We start from the raw sequence: 19145 nt of genomic DNA on the forward strand, positions 1-19145 counted from the left end.
ACTGAAATTTTCTTACTAAGTGTCATAACAAAAGCTTAAAACAAATTTTTATAAAGAAAATAATGATGTTAATCAGAAATGAGCAATATCAGGGAATAATGTAAGGAATTTCTGCTGTTGATGGGAAGTGAAAGGGTTATTTAGGTCAACACAAAACATTGCTGGGATGTGCTTTCTCCTGAAACTGTTGGACTGGAAAAGGAAGCGACAGAAGTTAGAAGAAATGCAATGTTGGTCCATGAGTATTCACTTAAACAAAAGGGATAAATCCCGATGTTCTGTTTTGTCAATTAAAGTCCATGCAAGAGAGTATTGCTATAGAAAATGCACAGATCACTAAAACCAGATTTCATGTTATCTTACCTACAAAAACACAAAATTCTTGGAGACAGAAAACTAGGGGAAAAAAAGAAATCAATTTAAGCTTGTTTTTTCCTTAAGTTGGTAAAAAATAATAGCTTTGGAGGCCCTCCAAACATGTCCCATTTTACCGGATAATTTTACATCCTATGAATAGTTGAGCAACATCTGAACCAAACACATGTTGTAAAATACTTGAGACCAGCATGATGCTGGTCTTTTTGTGAGGCTGAGAGACAAAGATGAAGCCTTAGAAATAAAAAATTGAAAAGTGTGGTGTTCTTCTGTATTTATGCTTCTTTATTCTGCACGTCTAAATAACATCCAGTGTAACTAACTGGTTGAAGGGAATTCTTCTTCTCCACCGTCGCTACGTGCATACTCTATATGAGGGAGTGCTGTAAAGTCAACGACTCAACGCAAGCGATTTGTTGTCCCCCTCTGCTGGTCAGTTGGAGTGAATGCTGTACATAATGACCATTCAATCTGCTGGACTAGTTTCTAACTAAACTGTTTTGTTAGAAAAGTTTCTAACTAAACTAGCTGTTTAGTTAGAAACACGAGAGCGCCACCTTCTGGCCTTCTACACCAGTGACAGTAAAGACAGATTAAAGTAAAGGTTTTATAGTTGAAACACTGAACTGACTGAGGAGTTGTGAACCAATCGTGCCGTCCCATCAGTTGCCTGTTGTCTTCACATGCTGTTATTTCTGAGTTTGATGCCTCATCCTGCACCTCAGTCTTTCTGTAACTTGACATTTGTTGACCCAAACACACAGCAGACCGCTGATGGACGACCCCAGCAGCTCTTCCACCGGGCTCAGCAAGTTTTCTGGAGAAAACCCAAAGTGTAATGGTTAAACACAAATTAAGAAGAATTTGTCTGCATACATTGGCAAGGTAAGTAGGCTATTCTATGGCTATATGTCTGATTGTTATTTAAATTGTCATTATTACTATTATGTTTCTGTAGATTTTTTTTGTTTTATGAGTTAGTTTGTAACCAGTTGGTCTCTGTAGTATATTTTGTTTGTTGGCTCTTAAGCACAGTATATCAAACAGGGACATAAATATTATAGCATGGTTTAAATTATAAACTTTGATAATCAGGGGATTGTAAGTAAGCCATTTTATTGAGATAAAGGATAGAATTAAATAAGTGTTCAAACAGAAAAAGAGTGGTAAGCCAATTATTTTGTTTATGTATGCATGTTTTATTTTTCTGTCCTACAAATTGCTTGTTTTTAAAGACCTGTTTGCAATAAATCAAATATTTGTTCATCAGAGTAAGCTAGAAGCACTTAAGTGCTGCTATTATTGTTTGTGTGCTAGAAGTGAGCTAAGGTGGAATAATTTGTTTGTGCCAGGTTGTAAATATTTTTTTCAAAGCAGGTCAAGGAGAATCCAGTGCTGTAAGGGCTGTTAATTAATGGAGATACTTGTTGCTCTCATTTCTTGTTTGTCAACAGTCGTCCTTAACAAAGAACGGAGCGTGTTGATAGGGATGTTATGTGAGATATTGAAGCTGTGTAATAGCTTTGTTGGGCCAGCAAAAGCAAAAAAACCTTGCGAATCACTGCAGTACTTCAGTTGCTGTTATGACTCTGGTCCAACAGAGGTCACTGTGGTTTTCATTCAGTCACTTTGCCAAAACACTGCCTAAACGTCGCACTATCTGATTGGCTGGCTCACACTGGGGTTAAACAGTGTTGCGCATGCGCCAACTCCCTTTAACTGTTAACGACAGAAATTTGTCAGCTCAGCGGAGCTAAGGTCCGTCTAATATCCTCAAAAATTTCCTAGTACCACCTTGTTTTGGCCGGCGCCGGGGAGTTAACTCTTACTCAAGGTGTTTTTAGATACGACTTGCAACTTTTCAACGCGTCTTGATTGAAAAAAGCAGAAGAATGGCGAGCAGTTCTAAGCGGAAAGAGGAAAGTCACCTGCTGAATGGGGCTGTGAAGCAATCCACATGGAACAAAGCCTTCTGCGGTAATGCCGTTTGGGAAGAGAAGGTGGGTCATTTAAGCACTTTTTAATTGTATTTTTGTAACAATTCCTTTCTATTTTCTGCTAGAAGTTGTGAGTTTCCGGACTTTAATAACCGGTATGGATAAAGACATGTAGCCGAAGCTAACCCTTACGCTAAGGATTAATCTGGTTAGTTTAGCTGACTGGCATAATGAAAGATTTTCTTCCCAGGATCTGTCTGTCGTTAAAGCTGACATTTTGGGGCATTGGAAATTAGGACACTTTTGGTAAACAATTTTTATTAAATAATTGGCATTTAATTGACCATTATTATTTTGTTTTTACCACAAAAATGCATAAGAGAATATTGCACCTTTAAAAACAAAAAAGGCATCATATTTTTTTCCAAATTAAACATTACTTCTGAAATTAAGATTATGTCCAGTAATCCAATTGCTTCAATGTTTTCGTTATCTTATAATGAGACTATTTTTCAAATTAGATATTGCACCAATTCACAAAGGTCATCTAAATGGTTCCAACTCATATGCTGTCATGGTCTAGTTCTGTCCAAATTTAAATCTTTTTTTTGTTTTTTTTGCATTACGGTGTTTTCATATAGTTTCATTTAGGTCCATCTACATGTGTAGCAACTTTATGCTAATTATAATACAGTATAATCAAAATCAGTTTGATTGTACTGTATAATGTTCTCTAGTAAACAGTTATCTGTCAAAGAAAGTTTAGTTGACTCCATTGAGATAGCTACAGTGACAACGTCAGAGAAATCTGCACATTACATTCCCTAAATAAAGTCAATCCTGTGCTTGATGTCAAATGTTTGAATTGTTTTTATTTTTATTATAATTATTAACAAAAGAAAATATATAAAAGCCTAGAGACCTCAAGACATTTAAGTGGGAAATTGAATTTTAATTGTCAGTTTCACTTAAATATAAATCTACCTCTACCATCTTGAAAAATACACAAATTCCCAGCATGGAAAGTAACTGAACTGTTGTGATTTTCTTTCCACTTTGTGCACATGTTGCTGTGTTCCATCACAGCTTGTGTGGCAGCTGCATTACAGCTTGAGTAATGTAAAACCGTAGATTGTTTCCCAACAAATTTTGGGACACCAATCCACCAGAAAGAATCAAATCAGAATGTCTTTTTTTTTTTTTCGGTTCTTGACAACTGAAAACCCAATCGCAATTCATTATCCCTTTAAAGTCAGTTTTGAAAACATAGCTTTTATTAGTCGCTTGTTTTAAACATGTGAAGTTCTGATCGTCTGACAGTGAAATTACTTACTACTGTTTCCAAATATACCTGGTCTATTTTTGGATATGGCCTTTGATTTATTTGTATTTTTTCAGTGTCCCTTACTAACGTGAGACTTTTAATGCACTTGGTTTCAATTGGGATAAATGAAGTGATCAGTGTTAATAGCTATGAATGGGTTGTAATTAAATGCTTAAATCTGGCCCATAACATTTATTGCCTGTCAATGTGGTTTTTCCACAGGATGAGTTTTTGGATGTGATTTACTGGCTTCGACAAATTATTGCAATTATCCTTGGTGTGATATGGGGCATTGCACCTTTGAAAGGATTTCTAGGAATAGCCATGTATGTATTCTGAGCTCGCTATCTAATATTTTCCAGTTTTAATATTAGTTTGTATGGGTGAAAATATTTGAAAACTTCTCATCTTCCCTTGTTTGCCTCTTTAGTTTCTGCGTCATCAATGCAGGTCTCCTGTACATATACTTCAGCAGCTTTCAGCAGATTGACGAAGAAGAGTATGGAGGCACGTGGGAACTCACCAAAGAAGGCTTCATGACATCTTTTGCCCTTTTCCTGGTAAATATACTAATATATATATATATATATATATATATATATATATTTTTTTTTAATTTTTTTTTTGCTAAGTTCAAAAGATCTCAAATAGATCTTAAATTGTTTTTATCTTTTATCTTGATAAAAGAATCAAGATACTTTTATCTTGATTCTGTGCTGGATAATTTTGTTTCTCTTATTTGTATTGTCCCACTTTGAAATGCATAAGCTGAGTTAAGGCTATGCAAGAAAATATTTATTTAGATTAAAATTTTACCCGAATCAATCACCAAAACAATCTATTTGAATTTTTTTTTCTTTACCAGGTGGTGTGGATAATCTTTTACACAGCTCTACATTTTGATTGAGAGGAATGCACGAAGAAATAAATATGAACATTTTTGTTGAAGTAAGTTGACAAGATGAGACTGAAGAACTTCATGGTTTGGGAGGTGTCAGTGCTCTACGTGAAGACGTCTTTGTATGCAAAGCATTATGGGAATGCAAGTTTGCTTAACAAGATCCGGCAAGATGAACACGTTCAGAAGCTGTACATCTCTTTCATTTGAGGCTTCCGTTTTTTAAAGGACATCTTTCCTTATGCTTCCCAAATTTAATTAAATTTTTTTTCTTCTTTTTGTGCCGTTTAAAAAATAACAATAACAAACACTAAAGTTGCTGAAAGTAAAAAAATTGATTTTATCACAATACATTGTTGATATAAAACGGAGCTCAATCAATCTACTTTTTCAAATTTAAATAACTGACATGAATCAAGACTTTATACTGCAAAGATGACAAGTTACAGCTACCAACCTGCTTATCGGTTCGATTCGACTCTTTGAGGTCTCAAGCAAACAAAGAGACATTTCAACATGAGTGTGTGGAAACCTTCCTTTTTTTAAAGTAATACATTTCAGATAAACAAAGCCACTCTATGTTAATTAATTCTGATTCCTTAGTTTTTTTAATACCTGCTCTGAAATTTTACAACTAAATTATTTGTGAAAAAATGAGGAGTCATGCTTAACAGTTATAGTGTCTCTTTGGAGCTTACGTAGTTTGTCTTAACAAGAGCCAGAATTGTTATTTAATTTGGTTTTGCTTGTCGAATGTTTGAGTCTAACAAAAGGGGAACGTTGCATCCAAAAACAGCTGGTAATAAATATATTCTAATATTAACGCAGATGCTGTTTGGAAAGAGACTCCTGTTTGCTCAAGTTCAGTCTTGAACTACAAAGAGGAGTGAAGGAGTTTATGTTCAGATGCAGACTTGTTTTTAGGCTGAACCTGATCTGTGCACTGCCATGATTTGCTGATGGTTTTTGTCTGCCATTATTCATACACTTGAGGTAAAAAAAAAAAGAGAAAAATGCAAAAATTCTATTTTTTTCTTTAATAGTAAGGGGTCTCCAATCCTAGTCTTAAAGAGGTACTGCACTTCAGGTTTTAGATGCATTCTGCTCCAACATATCTGAATCGAATGAATGACTTGTTACCAGGCCTGCTTATGAAAATCTTGACTAGGCATTGTAATCATTTGATGCAGATGTGTTGGAGGAGGAATCCATCTAGAAGTTGCAGGGCAGTAGGTCTGGATTGGAAACTACTCATTTAGATAAGCAATGTTGGAAAATTTATTTAAACTTTGTATAGTCTGTCATTTTTTTTTTTGTCAAATCCCATCTTGTATTACACAGATTTATTTGTATTTGTTATATCTCTTTAGATGTAACATATTTCTCAGTATTTTATAGTGAAGAAGCAGTTCTTGCTAAGATGTTATGATACTGTTATTCAATATGCAGCTGGTGTTTGAAAGGATTGTATTTTCTGATCAAATCTTTTGGGAATCATTAAACATGGGCTTCATTTGGCCTCCATTTTCAAAGACCTGAGTATTCTCATTGCAAAACTTTTTATTCTTTTCATGTATTTATTCTATAAGGAGCTATATCTTCATTGGCAATGGAGCATTTTCATGTACAACATAAAATGTCACGTAGTTGTGAAATATTAGAAACAGGTAGAACTTCTGGTTCCAGGACGTAACATTCCAATATAATTTTAGATGCTTATATAGTGAACAGTTTTAAATGCTTTTTATTTATTATTATTTTATTTTTTATGTATTAGTGTTTTGAAGAAAATTTATATATTGGAGAGGATATAAACCGATAAATATAAGCTTGAATCAAAAACTGAGGAGTGTTTATAAATACACTTTTGTAATTTACTTGAAACTACATTTCAAGTATATATATATATATATATATATATATATATATATATATATATATATATATATATATATATATATATATATATTTCTATAAGCATAAAATTGATTCAGTTTTGAATATTTGAAGTAACAGCATTATTAAAAATTTTTGACCTCCGTATGTCATTATTTTGGTAACATGTTTTTTTTCTGGCCACTGCTTTGGAACCTCTGGAGATTGTTAGGGAAACATAAATTTTTTAATGAGATGAACTCTTTGGAAAAAATGCGGATGATATGAATTACAGCAACAATTTCCCTTTGGGATGAGTAAAGTATTGTTAATTGAATTGAACCGACTTCTGGACATCTGAAATTATTGTATAAAATTATCTCAATGTAAATGGCAATCCATATAAGCTATATTGATTATCACTATATGGCATAAAAGCCAGGACGGTATTTATCGTTATATGATACAATAATACGATTCTAATATTTTACAATGAATAATTAAACCGTGAGTTCTTGCTTATACCGCGTTCACCGATTAACTGGTGAATCGGCATGCCATACTCTGACATCATTCGTATGCAGAAAAAAAAATGATGTGACGTAGAAGCCAAGATGGCGGCTCCCCACTCCACGATGAAATTTTGGAAGCCGGGTAAGTGCAAAGAAAACAAGGGAGAGGGCTTGTAATGTTGATTTATTTCAGGTTGATCGTTGCACATGTGCAGTTACTGTCGTGAATCGATGATGAACGCGAGTCTCCAGACTGCAGAAAGCTGCTGCGTGCTTTCTGCAGTCTGAGCTCTTAAACTCCGGATAAGCTGCGATGAATTCAACCAAGACGAAACCAGTTTGGAATAATAACAATAATAATAATTTATAGATTGGTCGCAAGGCCTTTGCAGGGCGGTGCACCAGATCCTGGCTGTCATTCTTTGAAAACCCGCAGTTTGCGGTGAAACATTTTAATAAAACATCTCCTCCTCCTCCTGCTTTCCTTCGCCATCTGCTCTCCTCCAGGCGCCGAGGCTCCGGGGATCTCAGAGGAACGGGATCTGAGCTCAGAGACCACCGGATCCCCCTTCATCTTCAACCCAAACACGGCCCTCTCTATAGAGAAACAACGGCAAAAACTCCCAGTTTTTAAGGTTTCTCGTTGCTTCCACACACGCACAGCTCATTGTATTTGGCCACCTGCCTGTCAGTTTGTGCATTTTCTTATTTATTCCCAATGCAGCACAGAAACAACATCTTATACCTGGCTGAAAGCTTCCAGACTGTCATAATAGTTGGGGAGACGGGATGCGGGAAGACCACACAGATCCCCCAGGTTAGTGTCTGTAAAACCATCAAATGAGTTTGAAGCGTTTTGCCCAGAGATGCACAAATTCAGCAGTTTCCTCCACAGCGGTTCAATATGACCTTGAGTGAATGCTTAGAAGCCTATTTTTCTTTATAGAACAGAGTTTGAGCCACATCAGCTAAAGCTTAATGTATGCAGAATCTGTTATTCATGCTTTGTTCTCTCTTTTTCATCTGCCTTCAATCAGTACCTGCTGGAGGCTGGCTGGGCAGCAGAGGGGAAAGTGATTGGAGTGACGCAGCCTCGACGTGTGGCCGCCATCTCTGTAAGGGCTCAGCTTATGTCCTCTCACTTTTTGCCAATGTCATCCGGCTGCAGGCGAATTTGGTTCACGCTGTAGGACGCTTGCCTGCTTCAAATTTCAGGCTTTGTTCTCGTTTGCTGATAGGTGGCAAACCGTGTGGCGGAGGAGCGAGGGGCCCTGCTGGGACACGAGGTGGGGTACACCATCCGGTTCGATGACTGCTCCGATCCTCACGCCACGAGGATTAAGGTAGCTCGAGGAAGGTGGCTGCAGTCCGTCCTGTGCGTGGCGTCAGTCGGTCTTTACTAATGCCTCTGTGGTTGTAGTTTCTGACAGATGGCATGCTCGTGCGAGAAATGATGGCCGACCCGCTTTTAAAAAAATACAGGTACATGTTTGGAAGTAGAAGGTGCACTCACAGGCCATTTTGTTAGGCACACCTTTCCTATTATAAGAGGGGCAGAACTCTTTGGCTTTCATGTCGTTGATTGGTAAATATGGACGTGATGGCATCTTTCAGTTGTTGCTGACTTAAGCCCTTAATGCAACCCATGATCTAGCCATGCTGTCATGTTGTTCAGGACAAACTTGACCCTCCCATCTGAATGTTGCTGCTGAAATCAAGACTGATCAGACAAGGCAATGTTTTCCAGTTCATTATGGTCCGATTTCTACTCTTTTTCTCTCTTTTTTTTTTTGAACATTCTGTGGAAACCAAAGAGATAGATAAATATGGGAACCCCAGCAGATCAGCAATATACAACAGCCATACAGTTGACTGTTTTTTCTTTCCCATTCTGATGCTCAGTTGTTTCATCTTCACCATGTCATGTTCCTGGATTTTGGTTCACTAATTTGCTATTTGAGTAAATAAACATTTGAACATGTCTACCTAATAAAATGGCCAGAGAGTGTATATTTAGTTTTTGTTTTAAGTCAGGATTTATTTTTTTTGTCCATTTTGCATTAACATTAATTGGATGGGATCATTATTGGCTACTAAGTCTATGCTTTTCTTTTCAGCGTGTTAATGTTGGATGAAGCACATGAGAGAACTCTGTACACAGATATAGCCATTGGTCTACTGAAGAAGGTAATGCCAACTGATGCAATGTTTGTTGACTTTGGAAAAAAATCAATGATCTCTGACATTAAAAGTTTAGATTTCATATGTAGAGAAAAGTTCAGGTTCCAAAAAACTTGACGTAGCATTCAAAGTTGATTTGTATATGATTACATAAAAATTGACTTTTCTTGTTGTTGATCACCAGTTTGAACTAGACATATGAAGGTTTTAGATTCTTATCGTGCGAGTAAAAATACTATAAAATTATCTCTGCTTTTGTTTTATGAAGTAACAACACATTGATTTTTGATGTTTCAATAATTTCCATGACATCTGTTTATCTTTTTTTTTTTGCTGTGCAAGAACAGATACACACCTACTTATTTTAGCAGTGCTTTCTAATGAAGCAGATCAGTAAATTCCTTTTTGCTGTTCTACTCTTTATACGATAAGACAAGTATAATTAAATGATATCTGGTCAATTAATTTGATCTATGCTCAGCCAGACTATAGACAACTTCTCTAAAGGACTGCGGCTCTCAACTTACTGACCGTAGTTTTAAAACTATATTACCTCAATGAGAGAGTTCATATACAACAACTTATTTTCTTGTAAGAGAGAAACATGAAACATGGCAATAGGTGGGTGTAAGAGCCGTGATACGTTCAGTCTCCTCTACACTTTACCTGTTATTTTATTAAAAGTATTTTAAAATAATAGAATTGTAGAGCAATAGGCTACTTATTCTATCTCTAGATAGATTTGGGCCGACTTGTCCTGGTGAAGTCTTTATTTACGCTTGTTGGCTTTTATTTGTGTCCCTGCTCCAACCCACCTGAATCAAATAATTACCTGATAAACAAGACTCTGGAGACCAAGATTTGGTTTTCTCTGACCGAAACTGTTTGTCTCATGCCGCCTCCAAGTCATTTAAATGTTTACTGGCATCATAAAATAGCCCTGTGGCTGCAACAGCTGGCTGCAAGATTCAGTCCATTAAGGCAGACTGAGTTACCAATAGTGTTGATTGTGGTCGAACTTGGATCTGCCGTCGGTCCTTTAATAGCTTCTCCTGTGTTGCTATTGGCTGATCCTCTCAACTAATTAACTAATTGTCATTTTATCATCATGTAATTTCTAAATAACTTCCCAAACATTTGGATCTGATGTAATTCAGCTTGAATGTTGGCAGAAGGAGGGACTCGCACTGTGAGATAATCATGCAGAAACCTCACAAATACATAGTCAGCCTGTGGAAGCTTTTATAAAAGATTTAAACTACAATTTTGAAAGAGAGAGTTTGTTCATTCCTTGTTAAATGGGCAAGTTCTCATAATCAGTCAGTGCTTATATACTCGTCTGTAGTCATATCAAACTCAATTCAGCAAACTTCTTTTAGCTTTTTTAAATGTATTTTCAATCACTTTCCTCCGTTTTCTCTCTCTGCTTCCTCGACAGATTCAGAAGAAGAGGCGAGACCTGAGGGTGATTGTGGCCTCTGCCACTCTTGATGCCAAGGTGACTGCATCATTAAGATGAACAGATATGCTAGGCTAACTTGAAAAGAGCAACAACGACAAGCACCAGGGGAGCGTAGCCCTCAGGGGGAATAAGGATGCATTCACATCTGCGATGACCCGATGATGGATAGATGACCAGGATCGGGTCAAAAACACTCTCAGCATTAAGCAAGTCAGCTAAAATATGCCTGACAATTGCTATGATTTTTGTGTAATGAGGCTGTCATCTAATGCTGCAAACAATATAATAATTACAGACCTTGGCAGTTGTCAAATTTAAAACATTTGTGGTTTAATTGTTTTCTTGCAAATATATATGCATATATGTATTTTCTTGTTTTACCTCTTGGCGTATTTAATTGAGGAAAATAATTGTAAATATAATTGCAATTTTAAAAACTAAGATTTTTTTTTTCTCCATGCACTGTAATATTCTCACTACCTAAAGAAATTTCACGAGTTCTTTAACCTGAATGAAACCGGGGATCCGAACAAGGACACGTGTGGAATCCTGACAGTAGAGGGACGCACTTTTCCGGTGGACATCTTCTACACTGTCAGGTAGTCCAGAACGGAGCTTCATCCTGGAAGAAGTGATCACTTATCGCTTCCTTTGTGACTTTCATCTCTGGTTTATCCTTAGCCCCGTCCCAGATTACGTAAAAGCCACCGTGGAGACTGTGATGAAGATCCACGAGATGGAGGATGACGGGGACGTTCTTGCTTTCCTCACAGGGCAGGTCAGTGGTTATATGTATGTTTGCTATTTTTAATTTATTTATTTTTGCTTGTTTTTTTTATTTATAGGGTGATCATCCCCAAAGTCATTAAGCTTTTGTAACGCTGACACATACATATTGATTTTTCTTTATCCTTATATTAAAATCCATCTTAGGAGGAAGTGGAGAAGGTTGTGTCCCTCCTGCAGGAACAGGCCAGAGCTCTTTCTCGATATGGGATGAAGAAACACCTGAGGATTTTGCCCATGTACTCTGGCCTACCCTACGCAGACCAGATGAAAGTCTTTGAACGGGCTCCCCCTACTGTTCGGAAGGTGAATATTTATCTTTCTGTGGATTTCTATAGAGAAGCATTATTGTTTGGGTATTTTCCATGGTTGTTTCTCAATTTATTTGACTAAATCTATGCCAAACAAAGTATCCTTCTTAAAATTCTACTTGAACAACCTCAACAAACTGAAGATATAAGAATATTGTGGTTTCTTCCCTTCTGCCTGTCCTCCCATCCATCTACTGATTTAATGCTTCTGAATTATCAGGTCTTGGGAGGAAGCGTCACTCCTGTCTAAATGCCAACTGGGTATTTTTCATACTTTGGCTTAACTTGAGAAATAAGTGAAGCCAAAGCTAAACAAAGCTTTACGGCCAGCAAATGTTGTTACAAATATTCAGCTGCATCCTCAAATAGAGGTCCATGTGTGGCAATGACCAACCTGATAAGTATGCTGGTCCTCCTACTAGTCTCATAAAAATGAATTTAAGGGAATAGCAGACAGATTTCAGTGAGTTGAAATATTGATGTTTTCATTACATGTTTCTAAACATATAAATATATTTTCATCTTTATAGATTTCTTTTACAAAATTGTGCCACTCTGTTTAGGTTGAGACAAGAGTTTAATCGAAAGGTAATACTAATGTTTTGGGTCTTTTAATTATAGTCTTTTCTGATCCATTTTTATTGAGCTGAAGTGAACTCTGAACCTTTCTTAGATCGGCATGCTGAGTTATTTACTTTAGTGCTGTTTATCTGCATCTAAAGCTCATAAAGCACAGCTCAATTTGGATTGTGAAAAATTCTGCTGGTCCTGATTAGATGAGATCCTAAACTTTTCCGATTTTCTTCTGATCACATCACTGAACTAATTCTTTTCTACTTTTAACTCGAGGAAATGGGAATTCAGCCCTGATTCTGCGGCTGCTAGAAGGTGGAAAACCTGACTATGACCAACTAATTTAACAATAATCTTTTATTGAAAAATCATAAACTTACTTTGAAAACCTTAACTCTTGATGTTTACATGTGTTATTTTAGACACAAGTGTGTTACTATACAAAACATGCATGTGTTCTAACATCTTAGATTGTTCCCTTTTTGTTCCCATTTTGTTTTCTTTTTTTATTAAAAAGTGAAACTCAAACTGCAACCAAAATACATTTATTTGCTGAGAAGTCGCTTACCCATCAAATGATGCCCATGCTTAATCAGGCAGTTGATCTTAAACAGGAAACACCAGATGGTTCTAAATTTTTATCTTTTAGAAAGACTTCTATAAAAGGCCATTTTGGATATGATGACCTTACTTCTGTCCGTGTCTATCTTATCTTATTTCCTTTCTATTTCCAGATTGTGGTGGCCACAAACATAGCTGAAACCTCCATTACCATAAATGGGATCATGTTCGTCATCGACTGTGCGTTTGTGAAGCTCCGGGCCTACAATCCTCGCACCGCCATTGAATCGCTGGTGGTCACTCCCATCTCCAAGGCTTCAGCCAGCCAGCGGGCCGGGAGGGCCGGACGAAACCGACCCGGGAAGTGCTTCAGGCTGTACACAGGTTTGTGTCGGATTGCTGTAACAGAATCACAAGAAAGTACTTGAGGAAAGCCGGGGTGTTTTTAATAATCACCACCTTGTCTTTCTGTGCTTCATCAGAGGAGGACTATGAGAAGCTGCCTGCCGCTACTGTTCCAGAGATGCAGCGCTCCAATTTGGCGCCTGTGATCCTTCAGCTAAAAGCGCTAGGCATAGACAATGTGCTGCGTTTCAGTTTCCTTTCTGTAGGTCACTCACATTGGACCCACTCAGTGAAGTGATCACCCACTTTAATAAGAACTTCTTTAGGACAGCAGATTGTGAATTAATTCTCTCTCGTGGTTTATTGTATCAGCCTCCTCCTGCTCAAACTATGGTTCAGGCTCTGGAGCTTCTTTATGCTCTCGGAGGTAAGAGACATTTTGATTGTTAGCTGGGGGAAAACAGCTGCTGTTTTCACACTAGCCAAGCCGTGCAGCCACAGAAAGTGTTTACAGTCTGCGTGTTTGATGGCAGGTCTGGACCACTACGGCCGCCTCACTGACCCCCTGGGTATGCGGATGGCTGAGTTTCCTCTCAGCCCCATGTTCGCCAAGATGCTCCTGGAGTCTGGAAACTTTGGCTGCTCCAAAGAGATAGTGACCATAGCATCGATGATGCAGATTCAGAATATATTTGTTGTGCCGCCCAATCAGAAGAAAGATGCCGTAAGGGATTTTCCTTTGTTTTCGGAGCATTTTGTACTTTCTGCTTCATCAGCTTAACAGTTATTCTGTTTTTCTGGCAATCTGCCCCCCTGCAGGCTCGCGAACACAGAAAATTTGCAGTCGCCGAGGGAGACCACCTCACCATGCTGAATGTATACGAGGCATTCATTAAGGTACAGCACGCGGACGCATTCAGTTCAGTTCTGTGGTGGAAAACTCTTCAGGCTGTTGTGAACTCCCAGAACTTGTGCCTCTAATCATGGCGATGGGACTGTTTTTTTTTTAAATTTTCTGCAGCATCAGAAAAGTTCCCAATGGTGTCAGGAGCATTTTCTCAATTACAAAGGTCTGCAGCGCGCCATCACAGTGAGAGAGCAGCTGCGCCGTCTCATGAACAAGTTCAAAGTGCCACGAAATTCCAGTGAGGGTACGTGTTTGTCACAATAATGTTATATTGTATTAGCCAAGGCTTCCACAGACGTGAAACATTGTGACCTTACTCGTCTGCAGAGGTTTGACTAAGTCCTACTACTGCATGTTTTACACAGGCGACCCAGATGTGATCTTGAAGTGCATCGTGTCTGGATTCTTTGCTAATGCTGCCCGCATTCATCATTCTGGTTCCTATCGGTGAGAGTGCAATTCAGTCTTGGGTTGTTTATGACTTTCAGCTTTTAATTCGATTTTTTTTTAAAGTTTCGGGTTTTCTGTCGTCTTGCCAGAACTTTACGAGATGATCTCGAGCTTCACATTCACCCCAGTTCTGTGCTGTATGGAGAGAAACCTCCAAAGTGGTCAGTATGTGATCTTTGGTTCAATGTTTCTCATCTATTACTTTGTATCAGTGCATGAATTAGTGAATACTTTTGGTAAAATATTTTCAGATGTGGTTCCCTGTAAAAGTATTCAAACCTATAGATGTTGGAACTATAATCCTTAATATATTATATTAGAATTTTATGTGATAGAACCACAGAATGTAGGGAGAAATTGTGAAGCGGGACAAAAAAAAAGGATGAAAATTTAAAGTGTAATGTACCTCTAAACAAAATCTAGGATGCTGTATTTAATAAGAAAAAAGAAAGAATGAAGGGAGTCAGGAAATGTGTGTTAATTGTAATCCATATTGTCATTAAAATATTCAACTGTATATATATCTTCATATTAATCAGCCATAATACAGAGCATAAAACAACCTTCAAAAGTCACCTAACTGGTAAATAAGAGTCCACCTCAGTTTGATTTAATCTCAGTATAGTCTGTGGAAAGGGCTGGCTGTCCCCTTCAGCTGACAGGCTGGACAAGGACAGATTTAATCAGACGCCGGAGAAGCTGCAGGGATCCACAGCTCTGGGGGACAAATCTGTCGACAGGACATTTATCGCTCTCGCTTCCTCAAATCTGACTTTGACAGAAGCATGGTGACGAAAAAACTCGACTCATTTAGAGTTCTCCATCAACCACATGTAAGGGACACAGCAAATATGTTGTGAAAGTGGTGTGGTTAAATAAAATTAAATTACACCCTTTTGATGGAGATGGTGCAAAACTATCCTGAAACCATCTTCTGTACAAGATGGTGACGGCAGCATCATGGGATGGTTTGCTTCTACAGGAATTAGGAAGATGGTCAACAATGATGGGAGAATCGACGGAGAAAAATACAGGGTGGCTCTGGAAGAAGATCTTAGATGTGCCAAAAGACTTGAGGCTAGGATGGAGGTCGACCTTAAACATGCAGCCAGAGCAACAAGGGGATGATTTAAATTTAAAAATACTGTCACAATTGCATGGTCAAAGACCAAATATGAATCCAATGGAGAATTTTGGATTGTTAGCCTGAAAATTGGGCTTAAAATGTTCCAGTCTTAGTTGGACTAGTTTTTAAAGAATGAGCAACAATGTGCAAAGCTGATAGAAGCTGGTTCTTAATGCAATCCTTATTATGGGAGAGGAATTTTAAAATCCACCTCACATTTTACAGTACTTTGAGTACGGTCATTTGAGAAAAAAAAAAAGTTGCCCAACTCTTACTCATCACTTTTTGTTTCTCTCTTCTCAGGGTTGTCTTTAATGAAGTGGTGCAGACATCAAAATACTACATGCGTGATGTGACGGCTGTGGAGTCGTCCTGGCTGGTCGAGCTGGCCCCTCATTTTTACAAACAAGCTAAGGTATGGCTTGATCAATTACACCACATCCCCTAAATCATTTCTCCATGTTTTGACTAGTTTGTGCTCATTGTGCTCCTTTTGTCTTGTAGCATGGGTCACTGGCCAGCAAGAGATCCAGAGTCCTCTGAATAAACCATCCCAAAGGGAAAGCAAAACAACGTTGCCACTGTGCTCCCATCGTTTTTCATTGTATATATTTTATTGTCCATGTCCACCTAGAAAAGTTTCTCCACACTGAGTGGCCGTGTTACAATTGATCTCAATTGTAGATTTTTAAGAGGTAATGTCATTTTCTTGGCTGTGTGTTTGTTTACATAGAAATGAATGTTTGAGGAGGCCAGGCTGGGCCTGACGGGCATCGATTTAAGCAGGTTTCAGCTCCAGTACCACAGGCCCATCCACACCTGGCTTCATTATTATTATTTTCTTTCAAACTTGTTTTTTTTTCTGTTTCTGAAAAATACTGAATGACAATAGACTGTGATGTAATTTATCAATGAGGGATTTCTTTTTTAACCGTATTTGGTCCATTCATGTCCTAGGTGCCTTTATATTTTAGTCACCTACCTTCCACTCAGTTTATTTTCACCCAAGTTAAATTGAATCATCTTCACCTACAGATTTTATTTCAGGATTTTTCATTCTATTTTTTTATTCAGCACCTGGTTCTCTGATTGATACTGTGAAGAAGCTGCGTTTCTTTTACACTGAATTCCCTCTTAGCTCCAGTATAGCTCAGATTTAGTGGCCTTGTCACCACACTGTGCCAAATCTTTTCTTTTTTTTGTTTAAAACAGCTTGTTTCACATTTCACTTTTGTGTAATGTGTAAATACTCCCAAATGTTGTACATGTATCGCTGTGAAATTAAAACGAGGACAGAAGTGCCATTTGTTGCTGCAATAACAAAAAGCATTTAGACACACCTCTCAACCATTACAAGCCACAATATACGGTTTATTCTCTTAATTTAATTTAGGTCGTAATTCCTAATATGCACCAGATTCCATGTCATCTGCATGAACAACTTCTTGTGTTTTTTGCCCATATCTGTCCTCGGACCCTAAAAGCTTTACTTCACTTGGTCCACTGCTGGAATGGCAAAATTTGACATGTCTACTTTTGTTTATTTCTATAATAGAAACTGTTGCTAGAGTAGTTAAGTGAAACTGTAAAAATCACCCAAAAACAGCACATTACAGCTGGTAGTTTGCACTTAAACCTGTTAGATTATAAAATGAAGTACATTTGCATGTGAAATGGCATTCTAACCAAGACCTATACACTATGTAGATGTATTTCAGGAAAACACAGTTCCAGCGCGACTGAGATCTCACTCTTCTCGGTGCAGTCTGTGAAGGAGCCATCTGTAAACATGTGTAGCAGCTCACCTCCGAGACTAAAACTATCACCTGTCCGTTTCTCGTGACATCCTTAAATAAAGCCTTATTGTCATACAATAACTGATTGCTTATGGTTGCCTTTTCGCGTTTAGTTGGTTCTGCTTTGTCATGCAGTCTGTTCGCCAGGAGGTGTCACTGTTGCTCTACAAATATTACTAGAACTTCAGCTTTAAGTAAAGTCAGCGAATGTCAGAGCATTTGATCACTGTGTGCTTTTAATTTGACAAAAGTGTTTTTTTGTTTCAGCTTTTTACTGTTAACACGTGTCAGTTTAATGATGTGTTGTGGAGAGTATGTGGGACAGTAGCTGTAGTAATATGTTGGTCTATATTTAAAAACACTGCGTGATATGGACATTTGGTGGCGGGAAATGTGTTAAAACAGTTTTAGTCCATTTAACTAAGAAGATCCTTGTTGCAACAATATGAGATCCTGCCAACATCATGTTTATTTATTGAATATATGTATATGTACGAAAAATATGTTTGCACTGCTCTCCAGTTTAGACAAGGAAAGTTTACTTACATAACAGCATTAAAAGAAAAACATATTAAGATACAAATTTTAAGGGAAATTTTAATCTACTGTGACAACTGTGTGTTAATTGTGTTAATTATCAAACAGTGATGTGCATTGTGCACAAGTACAAATGTGATTATTTGGACTTATCAAACTGAAATCAGAGAAGGTAAAGTATTGCTTTATCCGTTCTTTTCTATTCTTACTGATTTATTTGATAACACTGCAATACTTCTTGATTTTAATGTCAATCTCTTTATCCCGACTCCTTTATTTTCATGTGAAGCACTTTGACTTGCCTCGGGAATAGATTGTGGTTCACATAGAAGTCATTGTTCATGGTCATTGAATGGACCATGAACTCCAAAGAATTCTAGAAACAAATGTGAGGCTATCTGTAAGAAAGTTGAAGATTGGACCAGAACAACAATCCAAGCGTTAAAAAAAAAAAAAAAATCCACTGCATAATGGCTGGAAAAAAATAAAATTAAAGGTCTGAAATGACCTGTGGACCTTATGGAAGCTGTGCTTGAACAAATGCCAGCAAACATCAATAAAATCAGCCACAGCCGTATAAAAAACAAAAGAGACAGATGGAATCATACAGAATAGATAACCTGAACTAGTTCAGTTAAAGAGCTTCAAGAAGGTGTTGAAAAATGTAAAACGGGGAAAAAAATAGACCCACATTAATAATTGTAAGCAAGATTACCTTAATTATATTTCCTTTCAAACAAAAAAGATAAGAAAACATAAGAAACAGAAAACATGAGTAAATAAGTCTCAAACAACAATTCACAAAAAAGAAAAACCCAAAAAACATCAAGTCCTTTTATTCCTTTCTGCTACAAGGTGACCTTGATATTTTATTTTTTAATTTAAAAACAATCTGATACACTTTCTAGTGTAACACAGAATTTTGATAGCATTTAATGAAATTTTTTGCATTATATCCCTGATAGGTACTTTAAAGATATCTTCATGTGTTTGTGTCTTTAGATGTAAAGTTGTGTGTGACACAGTGATCGCCATCAGATGTGGTTAGGTGTGGCCTAAATACTGCCTGTTGTTTAATGGTCGCGCATTTTCAAAGAAGCCTGATGGACTTAGATAATGATATTGGACCAAAAATCACGCATTCGTGAATCTTGAAGAAATAAAATAAGACTAAACCTATTAGAGGGGA

General features: G+C 37.4%; 2 protein-coding genes across 2 annotated transcripts; both read left to right on the forward strand.

Moving 5' to 3' along the window:
- Nucleotides 1-2084: 2084 nt before the first annotated feature.
- Nucleotides 2085-6068, forward strand: rab5if (RAB5 interacting factor). Its single transcript, XM_055046342.1, has 4 exons — nt 2085-2375; nt 3859-3962; nt 4067-4196; nt 4502-6068. Exons 1-4 carry the CDS (start codon nt 2268-2270, stop codon nt 4541-4543), a joined length of 384 nt encoding a protein of 127 aa, XP_054902317.1. The 5' UTR covers nt 2085-2267; the 3' UTR covers nt 4544-6068.
- A 928-nt stretch (nt 6069-6996) lies between these two features.
- Nucleotides 6997-16921, forward strand: dhx35 (DEAH-box helicase 35). The gene is made up of 21 exons (XM_055046341.1): nt 6997-7063; nt 7429-7556; nt 7646-7738; nt 7959-8036; nt 8160-8264; nt 8342-8403; nt 9039-9108; nt 10541-10600; nt 11051-11163; nt 11246-11342; nt 11498-11656; nt 12969-13179; nt 13278-13402; nt 13513-13567; nt 13674-13864; nt 13960-14037; nt 14162-14291; nt 14413-14494; nt 14587-14658; nt 15927-16038; nt 16128-16921. Exons 1-21 carry the CDS (start codon nt 7024-7026, stop codon nt 16164-16166), a joined length of 2100 nt encoding a protein of 699 aa, XP_054902316.1. The 5' UTR covers nt 6997-7023; the 3' UTR covers nt 16167-16921.
- The last annotated feature ends 2224 nt before the right edge of the window (nt 16922-19145 follow it).

Source organism: Poeciliopsis prolifica, unplaced genomic scaffold (assembly GCF_027474105.1).
Source record: "Poeciliopsis prolifica strain line A6 unplaced genomic scaffold, Auburn_PproV2 SCAFFOLD023, whole genome shotgun sequence".
Classification (NCBI taxonomy): Eukaryota; Metazoa; Chordata; class Actinopteri; order Cyprinodontiformes; family Poeciliidae; genus Poeciliopsis; species Poeciliopsis prolifica.

Excerpts from the sequence above, each read along its gene's own strand:
- dhx35 (XM_055046341.1), top strand. The coding sequence starts at position 7,024 with ATGGCGGCTCCCCACTCCACGATGAAATTTTGGAAGCCGG. Across the intron at positions 11,164-11,245 it reads GACATCTTCTACACTGTCAG|CCCCGTCCCAGATTACGTAA; the intron begins GTAGTCCAGAAC and ends GTTTATCCTTAG. Across the intron at positions 13,403-13,512 it reads TGCGTTTCAGTTTCCTTTCT|CCTCCTCCTGCTCAAACTAT; the intron begins GTAGGTCACTCA and ends TTATTGTATCAG.
- rab5if (XM_055046342.1), top strand. The coding sequence starts at position 2,268 with ATGGCGAGCAGTTCTAAGCGGAAAGAGGAAAGTCACCTGCTGAATGGG. Across the intron at positions 2,376-3,858 it reads ATGCCGTTTGGGAAGAGAAG|GATGAGTTTTTGGATGTGAT; the intron begins GTGGGTCATTTA and ends GTTTTTCCACAG. Across the intron at positions 4,197-4,501 it reads CATCTTTTGCCCTTTTCCTG|GTGGTGTGGATAATCTTTTA; the intron begins GTAAATATACTA and ends TTTCTTTACCAG.